At 37.1% G+C, this 20,198-nt stretch overlaps 1 protein-coding gene across 2 annotated transcripts in view; it reads left to right on the top strand.

Annotated features, from left to right (window-relative positions):
• LOC135202364 (potassium voltage-gated channel protein Shal-like) overlaps positions 1-20,198 on the top strand; it is a 399,331-nt gene that overhangs the window by 316,523 nt on the left and 62,610 nt on the right. For both annotated transcript variants that reach the window (XM_064231727.1, XM_064231726.1), the window contains exons 2-3: positions 4,218-4,380; positions 15,637-15,825. In XM_064231727.1, coding sequence (XP_064087797.1) covers positions 4,218-4,380; positions 15,637-15,825 — 352 coding nt within the window. The remainder of the gene's footprint in view (positions 1-4,217; positions 4,381-15,636; positions 15,826-20,198) is intronic.

Below are 20,198 nucleotides of genomic sequence, written 5' to 3'. Positions count from 1 at the left end.
TTGTTTTTGTTAAAATTTTTAAAGGCATGAGGTTTTGTCTTCGGGCGACACGTAAAAAAATTCTTTTTCTTTTTTTTCATCTCCTTTTGTCATCTTTCTTGAATACGGCACCTTTTATTTTTCTTAGCTTTTTTTTGGTCATTAGTGTGAGCGTTTTAATTTGTCCCATTTTCTATATATACATTTACCATTTTTTGTGATCTAGAAACCCTGTAAAATTATTCACATCAGCGATGACGTAGGAATGAGGAAATTCATCCCCAACGATGTGGATTTTACTGAACTCATTTGAGAAAGAGAAAAAAGTCAATGATTGACAGAAAATGCACAAGACAGTCCTAAAACTCACGATCATCACATAAGAAAAATAATGGATTAATTTGAGTCTTCTATGTTTATTTTATTGTTTTCCAATAATAATAATAATAATAATAATAATAATAATAATAATAATAATAATAATAATAATAATTGAAAAAGAAACCCACAAATTCAATTTGTAACTTGTTTACTTCTAAGTATTTACATTTAGTTTTTACTCCACACTCGAGTACTTTCAGGCCCTTCTGTGGCCCATTCTCAAGAGATGTTGGGATGTTAGCCTGGGTCAAGGCCCAGCAGCAGTCTTCTGGAACTTCTTCTCGTTGTGCTGTCATTTATGCGATGGCTGTTCTGGTTTTCTTGAGAGTTGCCAATCCCCTCTTGTCGCTCTGATATCCTGAGCTGATGGTCAATGGGATTCACCCTTGTGGTAAGGGTGTGGTCACCGTAAGTCTGTTGGGCAGGAAACCTAATCTCCAGGTCAGCAGGGTCAATCTTAGCTTCTTTTAATATCAAAGCTCGGCTTATGGGATCTTCTGAGGTAAAACCTTTGTTTCCTTCAATTACTTTGATCTCTCTGATAAGCGCACCACCTTCTACTACCCTCCTGTGACTAATTTTGTTGCTTTTGTATATAAGCCTACTGTTTTTGAAATCCATCTATGGTCATTTTCCCAACAATGTCTAGCTATAGCAATAATAATAATAATAATAATAATAATAATAATAATAATAATAATAATAATAATGCCCTGGATTTTTCATGACCAGCCACTGGAACAAATTTCAACTTGTAAAACACCAAACAGCGCAATGAATTTCATCATTCTATTTTCAACTCTCTCTCTCTCTCTCTCTCCCTCTCTCTCCTCTCTCTCTCTCTAACCGTCCGGGGGCGGAATGACACATGACTAGCAGATATTTTAGGATCCACATCTATAGGACCTAATATGATGTGACTGCTTTAGGAGATGATTTCAGTCTTCTCAGCCATTTGCTGCTTTCCCCTGTAAATTGCCTTTTTTTTTTTTTTTTTTTTTTTGCGGGGATGGGGGCCTGGGAGTGAATCTGGCTTTGATCCCGAGTTAGTTTCTCCTCTATCAACGAACGAGTAGTTTATACACGAATATGGATATCTGAGTGATATTCAACTCAAGTCATTATGTGGGTCAAAAGGAAATTAAGCTCTGTAGTAATTACTTTGGACTTAGTAACCTTAACGATTGCTGATGGACAATACATACGTACGAACTTGATGATGCGTGCTACGCTGCGCTGTAACCCAGCGCTGCCCGTCATGTCTCCCCTACTCTTCAGATCACCTACCTACTCCGGACAAACCAGTTTGCATGTGGTGGGTGGCTGTGTCATACCTCCACTACTGTCCCCTGGGAGAGGTCAAACAACATTCACTCGGATTTTATGATTATAGATTATATATCGCGATATTTTTTCTAACCCAGTGACTATGGTTCTGATTTGCCGATCGGTTCGCCAATTCTGGAATTGTGAAGAGTCATTGATAATAAATCTTTAAAATGGTTTACGTTTCGATAATTTTTTAGTCACTCAGTTTCTGGGTCCCGTTTTGGTTTGACGGTTATCGGGCATTAATACTTACAGGAAATTCGATCCTCCCGAAATAATATATTTTAACAGGCCTTATATCTTTTTTTTTTATATATATAATTTTCCATTAGTATAGTTTTTGTCATTTTTTTCTGGTAATTTATATTCCATATGGTACATACCTACCGAAGCTTGAGTACTTAGTGCAAAGCAGTAATTAAATTTTGGCCTTTTGAATCACAAGTAATCGTCACTCTGAGCACACACTATCGTATTTTTGCCAGTACATTTTTAAAGCGAAAGAAACATGGAGGATTCGAGTTCAAATGCCTCGGAGGAGTGGACGGGGAATTTCAACTGACAGTCAAATTCTCAACTTCATATTGGCGAGATGGAGTAGGCTATAGATGTCATGGCAATGTATAGTATAGTATAGTAGCTGGTAGTTATTTTATACATTTGCTCTTAATTATTATAAATAAATTACTGAACTTCGAACAATTCTTTTTTCTTACTCTCAACATACTCTGTAATGCCAAGAAAAATGCTGGACGGAGATCGTACCGCACGCCAAGAGCATAAGCATTTCAAGAACGACGGATATATTGGGTCCAAATCGGATCTAATCAATCAACCAATCGGTTGCCCATACAACCCCTCGGAGGAGGCGTCTGTCTCCTGCCGCACGTGTGCGGTAATGTTGCCAACCATCTAAGAGCTCCTTACCCTACCTAGGCACTGAAATTACCCTACTTTCACTGTCATTGTTCCCTAAACCCGGCCTTAAGATATAAATATTAATAAATTTGTTGCTAATTGGTTACTTTTTAATCAAATGCAAGACAAGCATGTTGAAATTACGCTACTACATTTTGCTCAGATTTCGTGACATACCCCGTTACCGTGCAGACCCAGATTTGAGGCTGAATTACCCTATGCATGGGGTAATTACCCCACGGTTGGCAACACTGGTGTGCGGTGTTGCTGCCGAGGGAACGGCGGGACACCTTCAAGCATCTCCCCCGGGAGACAGGCAATGTTTCGGCGGAGTTAAAGTGGGTCAAGATCAGATGTAAAAGTAGAGCTGTTGGTAAAGGCGGCTGGTCCTTGTTCCATCATTGATCTCTGAGGAGAGAGAGACACACACATGCAGTTGCTGAGTGTCGCTAGACGCTAAACTCAAAGTTTTTTGCCGTTGTTTTGGGAAAAGGCGAAAGAACTAATTGTGTGTTCGAGGAAGTAGGCTATTCCGACAGTTTTGTTGACGTAGAAGTGTTCGAAAGAGAAACTCGTTTGATAATTGCTTTTAGAGATTGGAAAGCGAGATTTATATTTCGTGACTTTATGGAAACTTGCACAAATTAGACATTTTAAAAGTGTTTTTAAAGAAGTGAAAGCGAGACTTAAGTTTCATTTCATAAAAAGTTCACAAATTAAAATATAGTTATCGTAGCATAAACAAATAACAGCGGTAAGTCATCGAGATGACTTCAAGATCGCTGTTCACAACAACGGTGAATTACACTTAACAGGAGGAAGTGTTGCTTCAGCTACTTTCCGGATTCCCGCCAGCAGCGCCATCCCATTTTGAGGAATCTAGAATAAAATTTTATCCTTCCCCAGTATCCTTAGGAATATTCACTCTCACTAAGCCTAGGAAAGTTGGGCAAGGTTCGATGCTTTAGCCGATTTTAATCCAGACTTAATTGACATTATATATATATATATATATATATATATATATATATATATATATATATATATATATATATATATCCTTCAAGTATAAAAGACCCATTGAAACACTCTGGTTTAAAGCTAAGGACTATATTGAGGTGGACCAACTTCCAACATTATCACTACTTGATAAGGGTGGAAGTTGGTCCTATGAAATATAGTCCTTAGCTTTAAACCAGAGTATCTTAATGCGCCCTTTTATACTTGAGACTTATCCTGTTTTAACAGGAGAATTTTTTTTACACACACACACACACATATTTGCGCATTGTGTGAGAGAGACAGAGAAAAAGAGAGAGAGAGAGAGAGAGAGAGAGAGAGAGAGAGAGAGATGAGAGAGCGTTGCACTTCATTATTGGTATAAATTTCATAATTTGTTTTAATCTTGCAATCGGCAGTATCTTTCTCAGCGGCGGTATTGAAGTTTCGTCAGAGTAACAGAACATCAACCAATTATTTACATGAATGGTTCACTTCGCTTGCAGTATATCACTTTGTCTAAAATTATTATTGTATAGATTATTAATAACCGTCACCTCGCAGTCTTTAGCCATCTTATTAATGTCGTCTTCCTCTTCTCCCTCCCGCAGGTATGGTGACATGGTTCCCCACACGCCCACCGGGAAAATCGTGGGCGGTGTCTGTTCACTGTCCGGTGTGTTGGTGATCGCGCTACCTGTACCTGTCATCGTCTCGAACTTCTCAAGAATTTACCACCAGAACCAACGGGCAGACAAGAGAAAAGCACAGAAGGTATGACGCCATCTACAGCGGAACTCTGTTACTTTCACTCCTGTTGATCTTGACCTTCTTCTTCTTCTTATTGTCAAAATAGTTTAACGAGACTACTGAGCTGAGTATCAGCTCTCAAAGGGCTGGCCCGATCTTTTAGGATTTAATGGAATATATACCAGGTCTAGGCAAGCCCTGGACCAAATAGGTCACGTTGTTCTAGTTACTTCTAGAGATATTTCCCTTATTTCTTTTTTTATATTGGGGTAGTAGTGGAGGGTGAATACTCAATTAAAATGGCTCTCCAAGGAAATGTTCCAAGTTATCTTGATCCTCTGGATCTAAAGACTTATTTTCCAAGTAATTCATTTGCTGAATAGGTTTTGTTTGCCTGATCACCAAAGACGATACCTCGACTTGCATTCCGCAAGAAAAGGAAGTAGGATATTTTCATTTTGTCTGACAGAGACATTTGAATTTATTTCCTATTTATTTTTGATTGGCTCGTATTCAGCCTCAGATTTCATAACTATATTATTTATCGTTTCGATACTCTAGTATTTTTTCTCCTTGACGCTTTTCCTTGTTTGATCTTGATTCTGAGAGGATTCCATTGACTAAATTCCACAAAGAAAAATCTTTGTGAGAGTATCTCTTAGATAAGGCCTTCTCTTTGTTATGGGAAAAGTGCCCTTTTTCTCCCGGTATTCTTGAGACACGGTTCCACTCTTTACCGAGAGGACCCAAAAGTCATACGAGGTAATGCACAGCCGAAGCATTCGCCCATTTTGGTCTGACTAAGCCAGTGCCAGCTTTCCGAAGGAAGAAGAAGAATGGGAACATATTGATGCTTCAACTCAAGAGATTCATGGCGCTTCCTCGTCGGTAAATGTTTGATCTCGGCTAAGAATATAGTCCGAGAGATACGGTTGAGTATGAGAAAACTTCAACCGAAGTTAAATGCAGTTCGCCTTCCCCAGCTGAAACCAAGTCTGTTTCTTAAAATCCCTTGAATTTGGGAAAGTTTTAGATCCAGGTAGCACCGCCGGAGTTCTTGATCCACGTTCTGATGATAGTTCCTTTGGAGTCCTTAACCCCGGTTAATAACGTTGAATTTTTCTGTGAACTATTTTCGACAGGAAACGCCATCAACAACAGTTTAGGAAGCGACTGATGGTTGAGTTCTGGTTTTGGTTTCTGTATCGCTTCGAATTCTCATATTTCTCTCTGCTATGTCTAATAAACTTCCTCGTGGTATGTATCCTGTTTCTTTCAATTTTGCACTGTGTCATGATCTAACAGGGGATGATTAATTGTAATCAGTTTGATCATTTGAGTGTACATTTAAATCACATGTTAATCCATTTCTTTCCCATTACAGGAGCTAGTTTATTATTGTTAATTTCTCATTTTGCAGAAATATTCTAGGTTGTATTGCTAACAACTTTGTTGACTCACACAAATACGTAGACCCAAGAGAACTTGGAGAGGACTGCCTGAAATGACAAAATTTCGCACCCACAGTTATTAAGAAAATAATTCAAAAGCTATCAAAGGAGAAAGCTTGATATTTGGGCATATGTTCATCTATGTACACAGATGTGAGAAAAAATATCTTAAGCAGACAGGAGAATGCTGGGTATTTCGTTAACAAGAGGAACTGAAAAAAAATGCTGACAAAGTCTGATGAGCAAAATTTTGGCCGACGGAAGACGAAAGGGCAAAAAATAATCAAAACACTTTCTTACTTGACGTAAAGTCAGTATTTTAGTAAACACGCGTGCCTTTTTGAGTGTGTAACTACCACTAAATAAAAAGGTCCAGTTGACAGACTGGTGGCTTACGAGCTATGGCCGTCACAATCGTATATCTAAAAAAAAATATCTTAAGTCACAAAAATGTTAACAGTGTCTACATAAGCCTACTAGCACAAAGATCAAGGAACACACTGACGCAGATTTGGCGTAACTTTAAGACCCATTCGAAATGAACTAACCAATATGCCTGGTGAAAATCTACTAAGGCACCTAAGAGGAGATTGCTTTCCAAGTCCTTTCTAATTGCCAGTCTTTCAGTGGAAATCATATCTAAAAATATTACGAAACAAAGAGATTATGAAGTTATTGAAACTACTGTAAATTATTAATCAACCTGGCTGATGTTTCTTCCTTCTACTTCGTAGCTCAAAAATAATATATATATATGATATATATATATATATATATATATATATATATATTATATATATATATATATATATATATATATATATATATATATCTTGTGATAGAGACTCACAAAAAGGATTATTCAAAGACGTACAAGAAATAGGGATGGAAATGTTTAAAGTATATGCACCATGGATGCATAGAGATGAACAAAGATGAAAGACTCTATATATCAACTTAAGGAATATCTAAACATATATAAAAACTCTCAACGTCCTCAATATTCATGCACAATGAATGTTCGAAGATTGAGAATGATTGTTCAATAAAGCTGGCGATTTAAAGAATGTTAAATAATGAGAAAAAATTAAGCTGGATTTCTTGTAAGAATCCTGCAGATTCCCCCTAAAAGGATACGACGCCAGATGACGTCATTACAGCCTGTTTGACAGGTAAGGTTTCATGACAATCATTTTCATATTATTATTTATTATTATCAATTAATTCGTCTCTATTCCCATGGAATATCGTTGGAATATCCGCGTTGAGGCGAAGAAGCAATACGGAAAATAGAAAAGTGAAATATCTCCTTTTAAAGAATTAGAAAAAGAAAATGTATACGCCCTAACCTACTCTGCTGGCTCTCAAGCCTCAGTGTGACCCAGAACCGCCCCACCTCCCACCGGCCACGTCACCTTTATTTTACTGCCTTCTCATTCAAACCTAAATGTACTGATCTCAAATGTTCTATGGTAAAGATTCTTTAACATTTGTAAACAAAAGTAGTTTTGTTTTGTATTCCCAGTTCATATTTATAGAATCGATAATCAAAAACAGATATGAACGGGCAACATATTAAACTTAATATGATCAAGCCGATAATCTTAATCGATTTCGTTACGTTCAAGTACACAATAAGATCAGTTTGCTTTGTACCAGATTGATTACATTCAAATAAAGCAGATACTCGCCAGGTATAAGAATATGATAATAAGCAAGGAAAAATAAATGGCGTGTACAAAAAAAAAAAAAAATCAATAAAAATGACAAAGGCAACCAGACGTTGATAGAAGACAGAACTCACCAAGTTCACTTACAAATTTTAGTTAGAAAGAGAGTAGTAGGAAAAAAAAAGCACATGCTCCTTCACTTTACAATGCAAGCTTAAATTTAGGCGCAAGCATGCAAGATACAGATACGCCCACAAGCACTGCACATTCTCGCACCCTCACTCGCTCAAGGGATTTTAGATTATGGATTAGTAACTGCGCACTTAACCCTGCACTCGTAGCAACAACTTTCAACGCTGGAAGCTTAGAACAGGACATTTCTCTTTGTATGAAAAGTTAAAATAAATACAAACTGAATTGACAAGATCTCACTGACTTTTGTAGAAAAAATAAAGGAAAAAATACAACCCTACTATATCAAGATCTCACTCATGTTTGTAGAAAAAATAAGTGAAAAAATACACTCTTATGATGTCAAGATCTCATTTATGTTTGTATAAAAAAATGAAGTGAAAACATTGACCCATACAATCTCAAGATCTCCATGTTAGTGGAAAAAAGCAAAGGAAAAAAATACAAACTTACCATATCACTTATGTTTGTAGAAAAAGAAGTGACAAATGAAATCCCAAACTCACAATATCAAGATCTGGCTTTGCTTGTAGGAAAAAAATAAAGTGAAAAAAAAAACATACTATCCTGTGATATCAAGATCTCACTTTAAAAAAAAGTGAAAAAACACAACTCTACAATATCAAGATCTCACTTGTTTGTATAAAAAAAACAGTAAATGAATTGCAGGCAAGGTAGCAGACACTCATAATGAAATATTGCCCACCAATGAAAAAGCAGTTTTGTTTACATGAAGTTACAGAAGAACATTCAGACAAATGCACATGTAATCCCCCACGCACCGTTGCATAGTGTTATTAGCAGGAATGATACATCTTGGATTCTCCGATTCGACGGATGTTTAAAAAAAAATATTATAAAAAAAGACAGACCGACCAACCGTTGGCCACGACAAACTAAACACTGATTTCCCCTTTAAGGACAACACCGCTTCCCCTCACCCGAAGGAGGGAAGGGAGTGCTTTAATTTAAAGGGGTTATACGCCCTTACTACTTTGATGAAGATCAAGCCCTCGCCAGGAACCGAACGCAGTGTTGTTCTCTGTCCTTAATAAGAAAACAATTCCCTAGAGCTTATTTTTTCCTTGTTTACAAACAAATATCGCCTTTAGCGTGTAAACAGTTCCTTTTAACTATCTTTTCGTTCTGTATTCATAGAAAAAAAAAGTTCGGTGCTGAAAAATGAGTCAAAATCATTTAGCATTACACTTGAATGAAATAAACTTACCGAGTGAATGCAAAACAAAGCCTCATTAGAAAAACGAAAAGACTTCCTCTTTTCATTAAAGGACCCACTTAACACGAGGCTTGTGCTCTTAACCTACTTTTCTGAAGCCGAGACAAAACGACGAAGTGTGTTTTTGTTTGTGCGTCTTTGACATCAAACAATGAATTATTCAGAAACTCCAGTAAACATTCCACCTACTTTGGAAGTTACGGGACAGAATATGGCCGGTCACACGAATCGACAGAATAACAAAAGATTACCCTTTGGCTGCATAGCTCGTCTTAATTACCTGCGACAATGAAAGTAGTCTTGTATAATTACTAGAATAATGCAGGACCACTAGTCTCTAATGTAAAGCCGAAAGCACTTCAGGGAAACACTCTTGAAGGCACCTGACGAATACTTTCAGGTTTAAAAAGTTATACAAATGAATTACGTGAAAAGCAAAAAAAACATAACATGAGTACAGTAGTCAATATCGAATGAGATGAAGATTATACTTATGAAAATGTCGGTTATTTTATTAGAAAACCAACAAATATAAACGTTTCAATGCAAACTGTCCTTATGAAAGATTTTTGTCGTTTTTTATTCCAGTCATTCTCCTAAGCCCGAGGAATCGAGTTGCTGAAAAACATTCACAAGTAGATAAGCTGTGGTAGTGTTTCTCCTCTGTGGTAAGAATCTTCTCCAGGCCAATACTCGAGTCTCTCTCCATTCAATGAGACTAAATATACTTTTGAGGCCGAGTTCTTCCGAAACGATATACACAGAATCTCTTCATGAAATACTTCAAAGAAAGCGTATAGCAACACGAATATGAAACCGTTACATGAAAGCAACATGTTCATCCCCTAAAGGTCTCCTTCTTGACCCAATAGCTGCAAGAATCATGTACCTATTCAATTCACTCCAAGACTACTTTCATTCACTCTCCCTCAACAAGATATTTCATTCGTTTTGTTTTCCATTACTTCTCCCACATCCAGATATTTATTCCCTTTAATTTCATTTCTCTTACAGAGAAGCCCCAGCTTTTATTTATTCATCATAACAATCTCATGACTCGCAAATCCTCGATACCAACAGAGAAGACACGATATACCGTGTACTACAGGCTTCAACAAAAGCTGCTCTTCTTTTTGTTTTGAGTTTTCTTGCTACCAATGGTGCCGACTAGAAGTCCTAGAAGAGAAAATCCACCGGCAATCATCTAGTTTTTCATTCACTTGGAATTTTACTGCCATGTACGATGTGAAAATCTGATATTTTACTTTTGAAGGAATTTTCTTGAGAGAAAATGTCCCGTTACAATATTTCATCTTTTGTTACTTATTTATGTGATTAATAACTTTCCTTATTTTCAGGTTGAAAATATTTTTTAAGTGTTTGTGTAAAATAATATAATACCTGGTTATCCCTAAATCTGTGCATTTGTATGATTTAAGTTCATGACATTTTGGGACTAAAATGGCGTTCTGGTGATAATAATGAGACTTCGTGTTCCATAACTATTCCTTATTTCTGAAAACAAAAAATCCTCTATGGAATGTTACAGAAAAGAAAAAATTAACTCGGGCAACTGTCAGGAAATTTCGTCAAATTATTCTCTGGTGGCAGCAATATTAGTTTTCAGTCCTGATTTGAGGAGCCAGTTGCCATTATAATACTTATATTTTAACTTCTTTCCCGACTGCAAGTATATGTAAAAAAAAAACACAAATAACTAAAAAATAAAACAAAATAATTCATGTTAGTTTCAAACCAACCAGGCTTTGAATTTTTATCTTTGCAGTTATTTTTCATCGATAGTGCTAAAGTTCTCTTCCATTCCACTCTTTCAGCATTCTAGATACTTTCTCGCCACTATCACCAACCCACTCCATGATATAAGACCTTTTCTCTTTTACTACTAATTTGTAGCCGTATCTCTTCTCAATCCATAATGAAAATTAAAATATAACCAATGAATAGATAAGTCCCCTTTTGCTTACCGCCCACTTCTGAGCAAAACTAAGCTCTTAACAATTAATTACCTTCAGATACTTTATGATGTGCCTAGGAAATGTCCATAACCAGTAAGCTATAGCATATATTTTTTCAGTCGAAAACCTTGAGCAACATAACGACAGGAACATCAGACATATGTAATATATTCAAGACTATCTTGAACATTTTAAGGCCTTGCTCTGTCAGAAGGTTGAATTAACTTCATTCACAGATTTTTACGATCGAAACGTTTGAACAAAATATGAGGACTATCCTGAATTAAGTACGATGTTCAAGATAACTATTTTGAACATTTCAAAAGCTTTGCGCTGTGGGTAACTTTAGTCAGTTGGCTTTCAGGATTTTCACCCGGTAAGTTTAAACGAAATAACGTAGGAAGTATCATAATTTAAATTGTTCAAGGCAATTTTGTATATTTTAAAAGCTTCGCGTTTGCAGCACCTTATTAAACTGACTGAATTATGTCATGTGAAGTGTTTTCATAGCAGAATGAGAAGTTAAAATCGGATTTTTTATTGACCGATATTTTTCTGTAATTAAAAAAATAAGGGAATAAGGATGTTACACTGTTATTGTTCCATCTATATCCCCTTTTGTAGGGGGAATTAATAGTTTCTTGAAATATCTGAGTGAAGTAAATAGCAGATTCTTGTTAAGTCCTCCTAGATTTTTGCTCCTTCTCGCAAAGTCTTATTTCCCCCAAAAAAACTTTTTGATAACATTGGTCCCTTTCAGACCTTTCACTCCCACAGCAGCTTTCCTCCCACTTTCTTTAGGCTCAGACCCTGACAATAGCTATGGAACACAAAGTTTAATTAATCTCCTGCCAGGCCTCCTCCTCCTCCTCCTCCTCCCTACCCCGGTAGGGAGATCCCGGGCACAACCAACCACACTACTAAACAGCGAATGTGCTTGTGATGTTCAATTACCACTTGGGGATATGTGTCAAAAAGGTGCATGCGTTAACTGAAATAAGTTGTTGAACCATGAAGTGACATGAAGACTTAAAACAAATTTTTCTGTGCAATTTGCAATGCTCACAATGATGATGTTTGTAAATATGTCTTTATTATTTATATCTGTTACTTAACCAGTTTTAATTACAGGTACTAATATTACTATTGTAGTTTCGCTGCCCTAAGTATTCATCTAAAAAAAAGAAAACTAATTAACCCAATGAGTGCTCTAAATATATTTCCAACGATATCTACTTGGGGTGGGGGAAGGGCGGGGTGGCGTCCGGGGGGAAACACTGCACATCACACTAGTAAATAAACTATGATCTTGGATCTTAAAAAAATATATTCGTCATTCTTGATACGCAATAAGCTTCAATAAAGAAAAACTGTAGTGTTTTTATGCTTTTCCAAATCAATTTGTTTAGAATCTTAGAATCCATGAGAAAAGTTCATAGGTTAAGGAAAAGACCTCATTGAGTCTTAAAAATAAATCACTTGAACGGCTTCAAAAACGGTTTCTGTCTGATTGGACTGCAAAGTCACGACACAGTAGATAGTATATATATACAATGCAAGCAGGCTCTTGTGCAACCTAGCGAGTTCCGAAGCGGAGAGCTGGTAGACAGAAACCAGTGAACATATTCGTGCAAGCTGAACTGCACCGTAGCGTTAGGAGAGCATATAGTATATAAGCTGTTTGCCACCCGAGTCGTTAGCTGGTGATGTGCGCTTGGTAACTGCGACGCTACGGTTTTTAGTGTAAATACGTAGTTTCATTCTATTTTTTTCAGCGTTTGCTATTAGTAGATCAGTGTTCAGCGGCCAGCCTCCAAAATTCACGCTTTTATTCCAATAGATTCACCGCTTTATGGTCTTGTTTGAAGCTTCTTGGGTATCCGGATCGGACGATCTTGACGTAACCAGGATGATTAAGTCCTATTAAATTGCTTTATGATGTGGAGTCGTTACGCCCGTTTTCTGAATTGGTCTCTAGATCAATTACATTCTATTCATCGTTGTTTACTTTTAAATTCTACATGCAGCTCAGTATTTACCACACGATAGATTCCGTTATTGATGATATAGCGGTTAATAAACGGTGCCACACCTTGCAGTCTCAGAATCTGGGTTTTCTTTATATGAACGATCAGTATTAGTTAGTATAAATGGTCAAGTAATTAACAAATTTTATGAATTAAATCTTATAATTATAAAAAGACAGGTAGTTGGTTTAAATAAGGAATGTACTCGTACACTGTAAATGGGTCGTTGCTGGTAGTTTACACAGACTGGGTGTAATTCGTTCAATTAAATGATCCCTAACAATAATTAAAATGATTAAGCCACATTAACTACAATAGCCATGAAACCCCACACAGGTTGACGTATGGAACCGATAAGAATCCTACGATTTTATCCCTGTGTAATGGCTGCATCTTGGGTTCCTTTCTTTATAATGTTGTTTAGGAAAGGTACATAAAAATCCTCTTACGTTAGGCATAGTAAATAATATAATCGGAAGTGAGCCTGTGACGGAAAGGTCTGCGACTCATTTTACCAAGAATTTTCAATGAAGGTTGTTTTAGACACCACAACTGCCTTCAGGAGTGAGTGGACACTTTCGTCCAGCATTTTAAAGCAGATGTCTCTCATGTCTTAAAAAGCAGATGTCTCCCATGTCTTAAAAAGCAGATGTCTCCCATGTCTTAAAGCAGTGGTTCTTAACCTTTTTGTTACCCCGCACCCTCTTAGAATCGATCCTTTCTTTCACGCCCTCCCCTTCCATCTATGAGTAAAATTCCCTCCCATATTTAAAGGGAAATTTAAAAAAATGAGAAAGAGAAGGGTTTTCGAGGATAGGAAGGGAGGTCAATTATTATAAAACACTATAAGCCCAACGAGCCTAACTAGAGTAGTAGACTCTTGGAAAGTGACGTCACAAGGCGATACTTTTACATTTGTTCATAAGCTTCTGAATAGTAGTTCCTCACTCTAGTTAAGAGAATACCGAATATAATTAGAGAATTTTTTTTTCATTTTTCCCTAGGGCTCGCGCCTCCCCTGGAAATTGCAGACGCCCCCCAGGTTAAGAACCACTGTCTTAAAGGATGTATCAAGTTCATATTTCATACTTTATGACATTTGGCACGGGGAAGAGAACCAAGACTATACAGGCTTCAAAATGACCAGTACTACATGTAGGGTACATAGGATTAGCAATAGCCCTGGAACGTTCCCGATTTCGACCAGATGGAGCCTTTGGACCACATGGAGCCTGCACGGCTCAGAGAAACGTCCCCCTGGATAGCTTTCGTTTCTGACGAGACAGCACCTTGATGAGACTAGTAAATAATCCCACAGCCTTAGGAAGTAGTTTTTAAGTTGGGTACGGTCAGAGATGCAGCCTACGAAACAGACACAGTACAAAGAAACATTGCTTTTATCGATGGTAGGAACGAGGGAAAACATAGACTGCAATGTTCTGAGAACGATAGTGGAAGAATTGCTGTAATAGTACTGCCCATTATTAGAAGCCAAAGGTCAGGTACAGGAAGATGTTTAGCCTTAGAGTTAATAGGGTAAGAACTGCCAAGCACTCAATTAGGGAGAAAGTGTCTCTAGTCAAAACACATTTTCCATTACACCAAAGATCTTTCTCTATTTTTTCTAGATGTACAAAACAATACCATCACTGATTTTTCTCACAGCCACTGAATATATATTTTTTACATTTTTTCAAGATAACATTTTTCTTAGATATTTGTATGCATTGTCCTCTATATGTTTTTGAGTACAATTTCCAAGAATCGGTACAACACTGCACAATTTTTTAATCAAAGTACATTTTTTACAGTACTGTGAAGAACATTTAGAAGTGACTTGTATTACAGAACTTTAAATATGTTTCTTTCTTCACCACTTTTACTTTCTTCTTCCACTTCTTCTTCTTCTTTGTGACTCACTTAGAAACCTGCATCCATCCTTCCCTTCCCTTTAGCGTTACAGTTTAAATATCTGTCTCCAACTATAAACCCCAAAGGCCCTGAGTCGCTTTCGGCCTCCTAACCTCACCACTGACATATAACCTCACTCTCTTCCCCAGCGAGCACTCCAGAAACGCGAGGAACAACAGGCGAGTTTGAACTTACAACGTCTGTAGAAGGGGATTGAGGGAGCAGAAGTAGGGCAAGGAAAAAAAAAATAAAAAAAAGTCTTATGATTATAAAATGGGCACACTTTTGTTTTTCGGTTTCGCTATGGAAGCCTCCACACACAATATTTTTTTTTTTAAATTACACGCTGCATCTCCATTAAGCTCACAAGGCCGCTACCGATATCTTAGGCCTGCTTGCTTTTCTGTCATTTTTATTTGAATGGGAATGTTGGTTACTCTAAGTCTAAAAAAAAAAAAGAAGGCTACCAGACTATGTTCATGCGTCCTGTACATGTGGACTGGTGTTTTTGGTCTGTCTTGAACCTCAAAAGCAGCTCACGGCATAAATGCAGCTGCCGAGATCGTAAAATGCTTTAAAGCACATATACTCTTTGGCCTGCAAATTTTGTTCATTTCTTGAGCGGAATCATAGCTTTATAAATGAACAAAAAATATTAAGCCCTATAGTGACAGGACCTCGGCCACGCTGGTATAGGACTGCCATGCAAGGTAATGCATTATTTCTTTGACGTTTATTATACACATTAAAAGACGCAGTGAACCAAAGGATTCGAACGCAACTAACCCCCTGTTCCTCTCGTCCTTCTCAATACAGAAAGCGCGCCTAGCTCGCATCCGAATAGCTAAGGCGTCGTCGGGAGCCGCCTTCGTCAGCAAGAAGAAAGCGGCCGAAGCCCGACTGGCCGCCCAGGAGAGCGGCCTGGAGATGGATGAGTTTACCAAAGAGGAAGACATCTTCGAGCTGCAGCATCATCACTTACTCCGTTGCCTTGAGAAAACCACGGTAAGGATCGCGTCGTCTCTTTTGTATGCTCTCCCTGCGGGATGTTGTGGTTAGAATCTCGAGGTAAAATGCTTCCACTCATTAAGCTGAACTTAATATCATTATTCCTTTTCAGGATGCTGGAAATGCTTTTTTGTTTAAGGAGAAAAGTTCATACAAACTCATAGGGACTATGAAAGCATTACATTATACCTATTAAAATAAGGTGTAATGTAGGATTTTAACTAAGAACATAAGATAAGGAACACAAGAACTGACAAGTGAAGAACTGTATGTGTTTAGAATGGGGATGGGTTATCTGGATCAAGTGTTTTTTTATGAAAGTTGTGAGAGAAGTTTGAAAGTAGAGGGTAAAAGCTGTACGTACTAGCAAATATGGACCTGGAAAAAGCATATGTAAAAATCAATAAAACAGCAATATGGAGGGACCTGATGATGTATGATATATAATCCAAGTTTTTTGAGATCATTTAAAACTGAATCATATTTTTAAAAGGGAAGTCAGAGAAAAGTAGAAGATATAGGTGAAAAAGGGTTATAAATAATGGGTGTTGGCTGATGTTTGCTTATGACACAGTCAGTCTGGGAATTATGAAGAGGGACGGCTGAGACTAGTGTATGAATTTCGATGCGTTTGCAATATGAGAAAATAAAGCAAATATGGTGAGTAAGGAAAAAGTTACGATACTACAAGGAAACCAAGAAGATGAAACAATGAATGCTGATATGTTTCAAGGAATTGTCGAGTCAATTCTCCTTTATGGAAGTGAAGTGTGGATACTGAATGAATGCTAGTGACATTTTTTTTCACTAGCGTTCATTCAAAATCCACACCTAAAAAAATTGAAGCTGTTAAGATGAACAGTCAGCATGGTTTATGTGGTGTAAGATGGAGTGAAACGTGGAGAAAATAGAGGACGATACTTTGGTTAAAAAGACTTGGAGACGAGAGTAATTGAAAAATAAAGGCGTGAATGCTTGCACGATAGTATTAAATGATGCACTGTGCTTGAGGTTAGGGGGCCTTTGACGAACTGCTCATGAACTTCCTGTGCAAGTTCGAGAAATGCGATGCCTAAAGTTTTTTTTTTTTTTTTAGATAATGAAGTATTCCAAACAATATTATACTTAAGATGCATATACCACTGAAAATAAAACTATAGAAGCATTTGTCTTTCCCCAGAAATAACAGATTTTAAATTACCACGAGCTTCTTTTTAGGTACGAAAGGCCTTCGATGATCCGTAGATTTTTCTGCTTTTTGGGTTCATAAATGAAGCACTTAACACATGAATCTGACCATAACAATTGTCTGCTTTTTCCATCGTTCCATCCACTATGAAGGTGTATGGCTTATAAACTAATTGGACCTAGTGTGATTTATAAAAAGTTTGTTCGACAACCCGGCATCGGTATCGTAAGGTTAGGCTACACTTACGATTCCAATGCCGGGTCGTCAGATAAAATTTATATATTATATAAACATATGTGTGTGTATGAGAGAGAGAGAGAGAGGAGCGAGAGAGAGAGAGAGAGAGACCTGGGCAGCGCCAGGTGGACCAGTTATTATATATATATATATATATATATATATATATATATATATATATATATATATATATATATATTAGCTGAACAACCTGACACGGTCCTGGAAATCTCTGATTGACAAGCGATAATCTCTCTCTCTCTCTCTCTCTCTCTCTCTCTCTCTTCTCTCTCTCTCGCTCTCTCTCTCATTTCTGTTAAGATAGTTGCTTAAGCATTTCTGACATTTTATATTTGCCCCTTCTCACCCACCATTCCTATTGGGATGAACTTGGACTTGAAAGGCATCGGAAGTGTCACTGTGCTTCTCAGCGACCTCGAAAACTATGGTTTAGACACTATCTGTCTTCCGAGTTATCTTTACATGTCACCCTCCCCTCTTCCCATACCCTCCTCTTTCATGCCAGTGATGTCTTACCAACTACACTGTTTTTCCCCAGACGATAAGTCATATGTATACCAAGTTTGCTTGAAATTGCTCAATGCACTTAAAAGTGTATGTGGAAAACGCTCCCCTATGCACACACGTACATACATAATATATACACTATATTTATATTTATATAACTATATATAGATAATATATATATTGTGTGTGTGTGCATGCATATGAATCTATAGGATAATATACATATACTGTATAATGTATGTATAAATACATATATAGAGAATTAATAAATATATAAAGACATGCAAGTGGGACTTTCCAATTTTGTCGGAGCATGAGAATATATTTTAGAAACAATTCCGAGATTTTTGTTTCACAGTGCAAGTTGAATTTGTATACAACGCCAGATCGAAACTTAACACAAAACTTGTGTTATAGTTCATGTAATAGCTCATCTCCTCCTGGCAACAGACAGTATATTTATTTTACACTTTTGACTATGAAAATTGCCTTCCTTCCTTTTCTCAAAGAATGCAAAGAATAATTTATAAAATTGTTCTCGTTAATAATTACTTTGTAGCTGAGCGTTAATAAAGGAAAATATAATTTCATCAATGTATTTGTGTGTGTGTGTATATATATATATATATATATATATATAATATATATATATATATATATATTGTGTGTGTGTGTGTGTGGTGTGTGCGTGTGCGCGCGCGCGCGCGTATGTGAAGCTTTCAAATACTTCCACATCACTAGAACTGTCGCCTCGTCCTCCCTTAACTTAAATCCCCGCGTGGGAGCCAATTAATGAAAACAAAAACCAGTCTCTCCTAAGTAAACTTGAACATCAACCGGAAATCTTGAGAGAGAGGAGAGAGAGAGAGAGAGAGAGAGAGAGAGAGAGAGAGAGAGAGAGAGAGGGGGGGGGTCTTGAAGGACACTTTGGTCTCATTTTTTCCATCCCGAGGCATTTGGTAGAGAGTAAGAGGAAGAGACACTCCTTTCGCCTTAATGAGATCTTAATAAAGAATATATATTTTTTATTTCTTACCCTTTTTACTTGCCCTGATTCCCTCCATCCCACATAGTCACCATAAATGCACATACTCAAGAAATTCACTGACGTCATTAGGGTAAGTGTCGTTTCTGATTATGTTTGTAGTCTTCAAATGTCCTAATGCCTTTTGCTTACTGTACGTATGTACATGCAATAGATGTTATATAGATATGATGTATGGATATAAATTACAATGTACTAAATTCTTCCGTTTTATTTCTCTGGCCCCTATATTTGTGTGCTTTTCTAGTTTACCAATTTTTTTTTTCGACAGAAATGAAGCATCGTGACTCCATGTCATTCTGCCGGGTTCAAAACTGATATTGCAGACCTTTTCTTTTTTTATTTCACATCCCAGTGTTTTACCTTTATATTTACTGGACCATTGCCGCATCATGAATTTGTTAAAAAGAACAATTGAAATTCAAGTTCACTGGAATTGGAAAGGCAGAGTATTACTCTTAATCCATAAGGTGGAAGAGCGCCTTTTCGATTATCATCTATTTCTATTCGATTATCATCTATTTCTAATTACCTTTAACTGTATTTTACAGTTAAAGGTAATTATTATGAAGCGATGACATTTCTACAAATCTCAACCAATCAATCAATTAGATTCCTGTTTTTTTACTTATGTTACATACAAAGACCACTTGGATTGTATTACTGATATTCAAGGCAATATGAAACCGCCCAGGTCACAGAATTATATCATATTAAATTTGTTTTTTGGTTATATGAACATTTCGTTTTCACAAACATCTCAATAATGGCCCATGTCAACATGTAGAACCTTTATGCTTGGCCATTTGAGCTGTGGAAGTTTTTTTAATTAAAGAGCGTCTACAATACAGTAAAAAAATGTCTTAAATACATGTTGGAAACATATCGCACACATATCAAAAACAGGCTGAATACAAGTTAAAAGACTTATTAGTAGTCCTAACCAGTGCTTCGTACTATCATCCAGTATTGACCAGTGATTCATGTTCCACTTCCGGTCGCTGACAAGTTGTCAACCCGTTTGTGATATGTAGGCGATAAGTTGCCGACATCTCCTCCATTACTGGGGTGACCTTCTATGGCCTCCCCCATGTTTGAGAGGGGCCTTCCAGGCATCTGGTTAAGTAGAACATCGTAAGTTTCACGTGAGTCATTTCCTCACTAAACTGGCTGCTAATGAAATGATGGAAGATGAGGAAATTAATAGTTACCCAAGGTGGACTGGTATATAGCGGCATCCTCAATGATATATGGATTACGATTTGATCACCGTAGAAAGCAACCTTGGAGAGAGAGAAGAGAGAGAAGAGAGAGAGAGAGAGCGAGAGAGAGAGAGAGAGAGAGAGAGAGAGAGAGAGAGAGAGAGAAATT

Source organism: Macrobrachium nipponense, chromosome 30 (genome assembly GCF_015104395.2).
Source record: "Macrobrachium nipponense isolate FS-2020 chromosome 30, ASM1510439v2, whole genome shotgun sequence".
In the NCBI taxonomy this organism is placed as follows: domain Eukaryota; kingdom Metazoa; phylum Arthropoda; class Malacostraca; order Decapoda; family Palaemonidae; genus Macrobrachium; species Macrobrachium nipponense.
The sequence above is the reverse complement of the archived record's forward strand: the minus strand, read 5'-3'. Positions and strand labels throughout refer to the sequence as shown.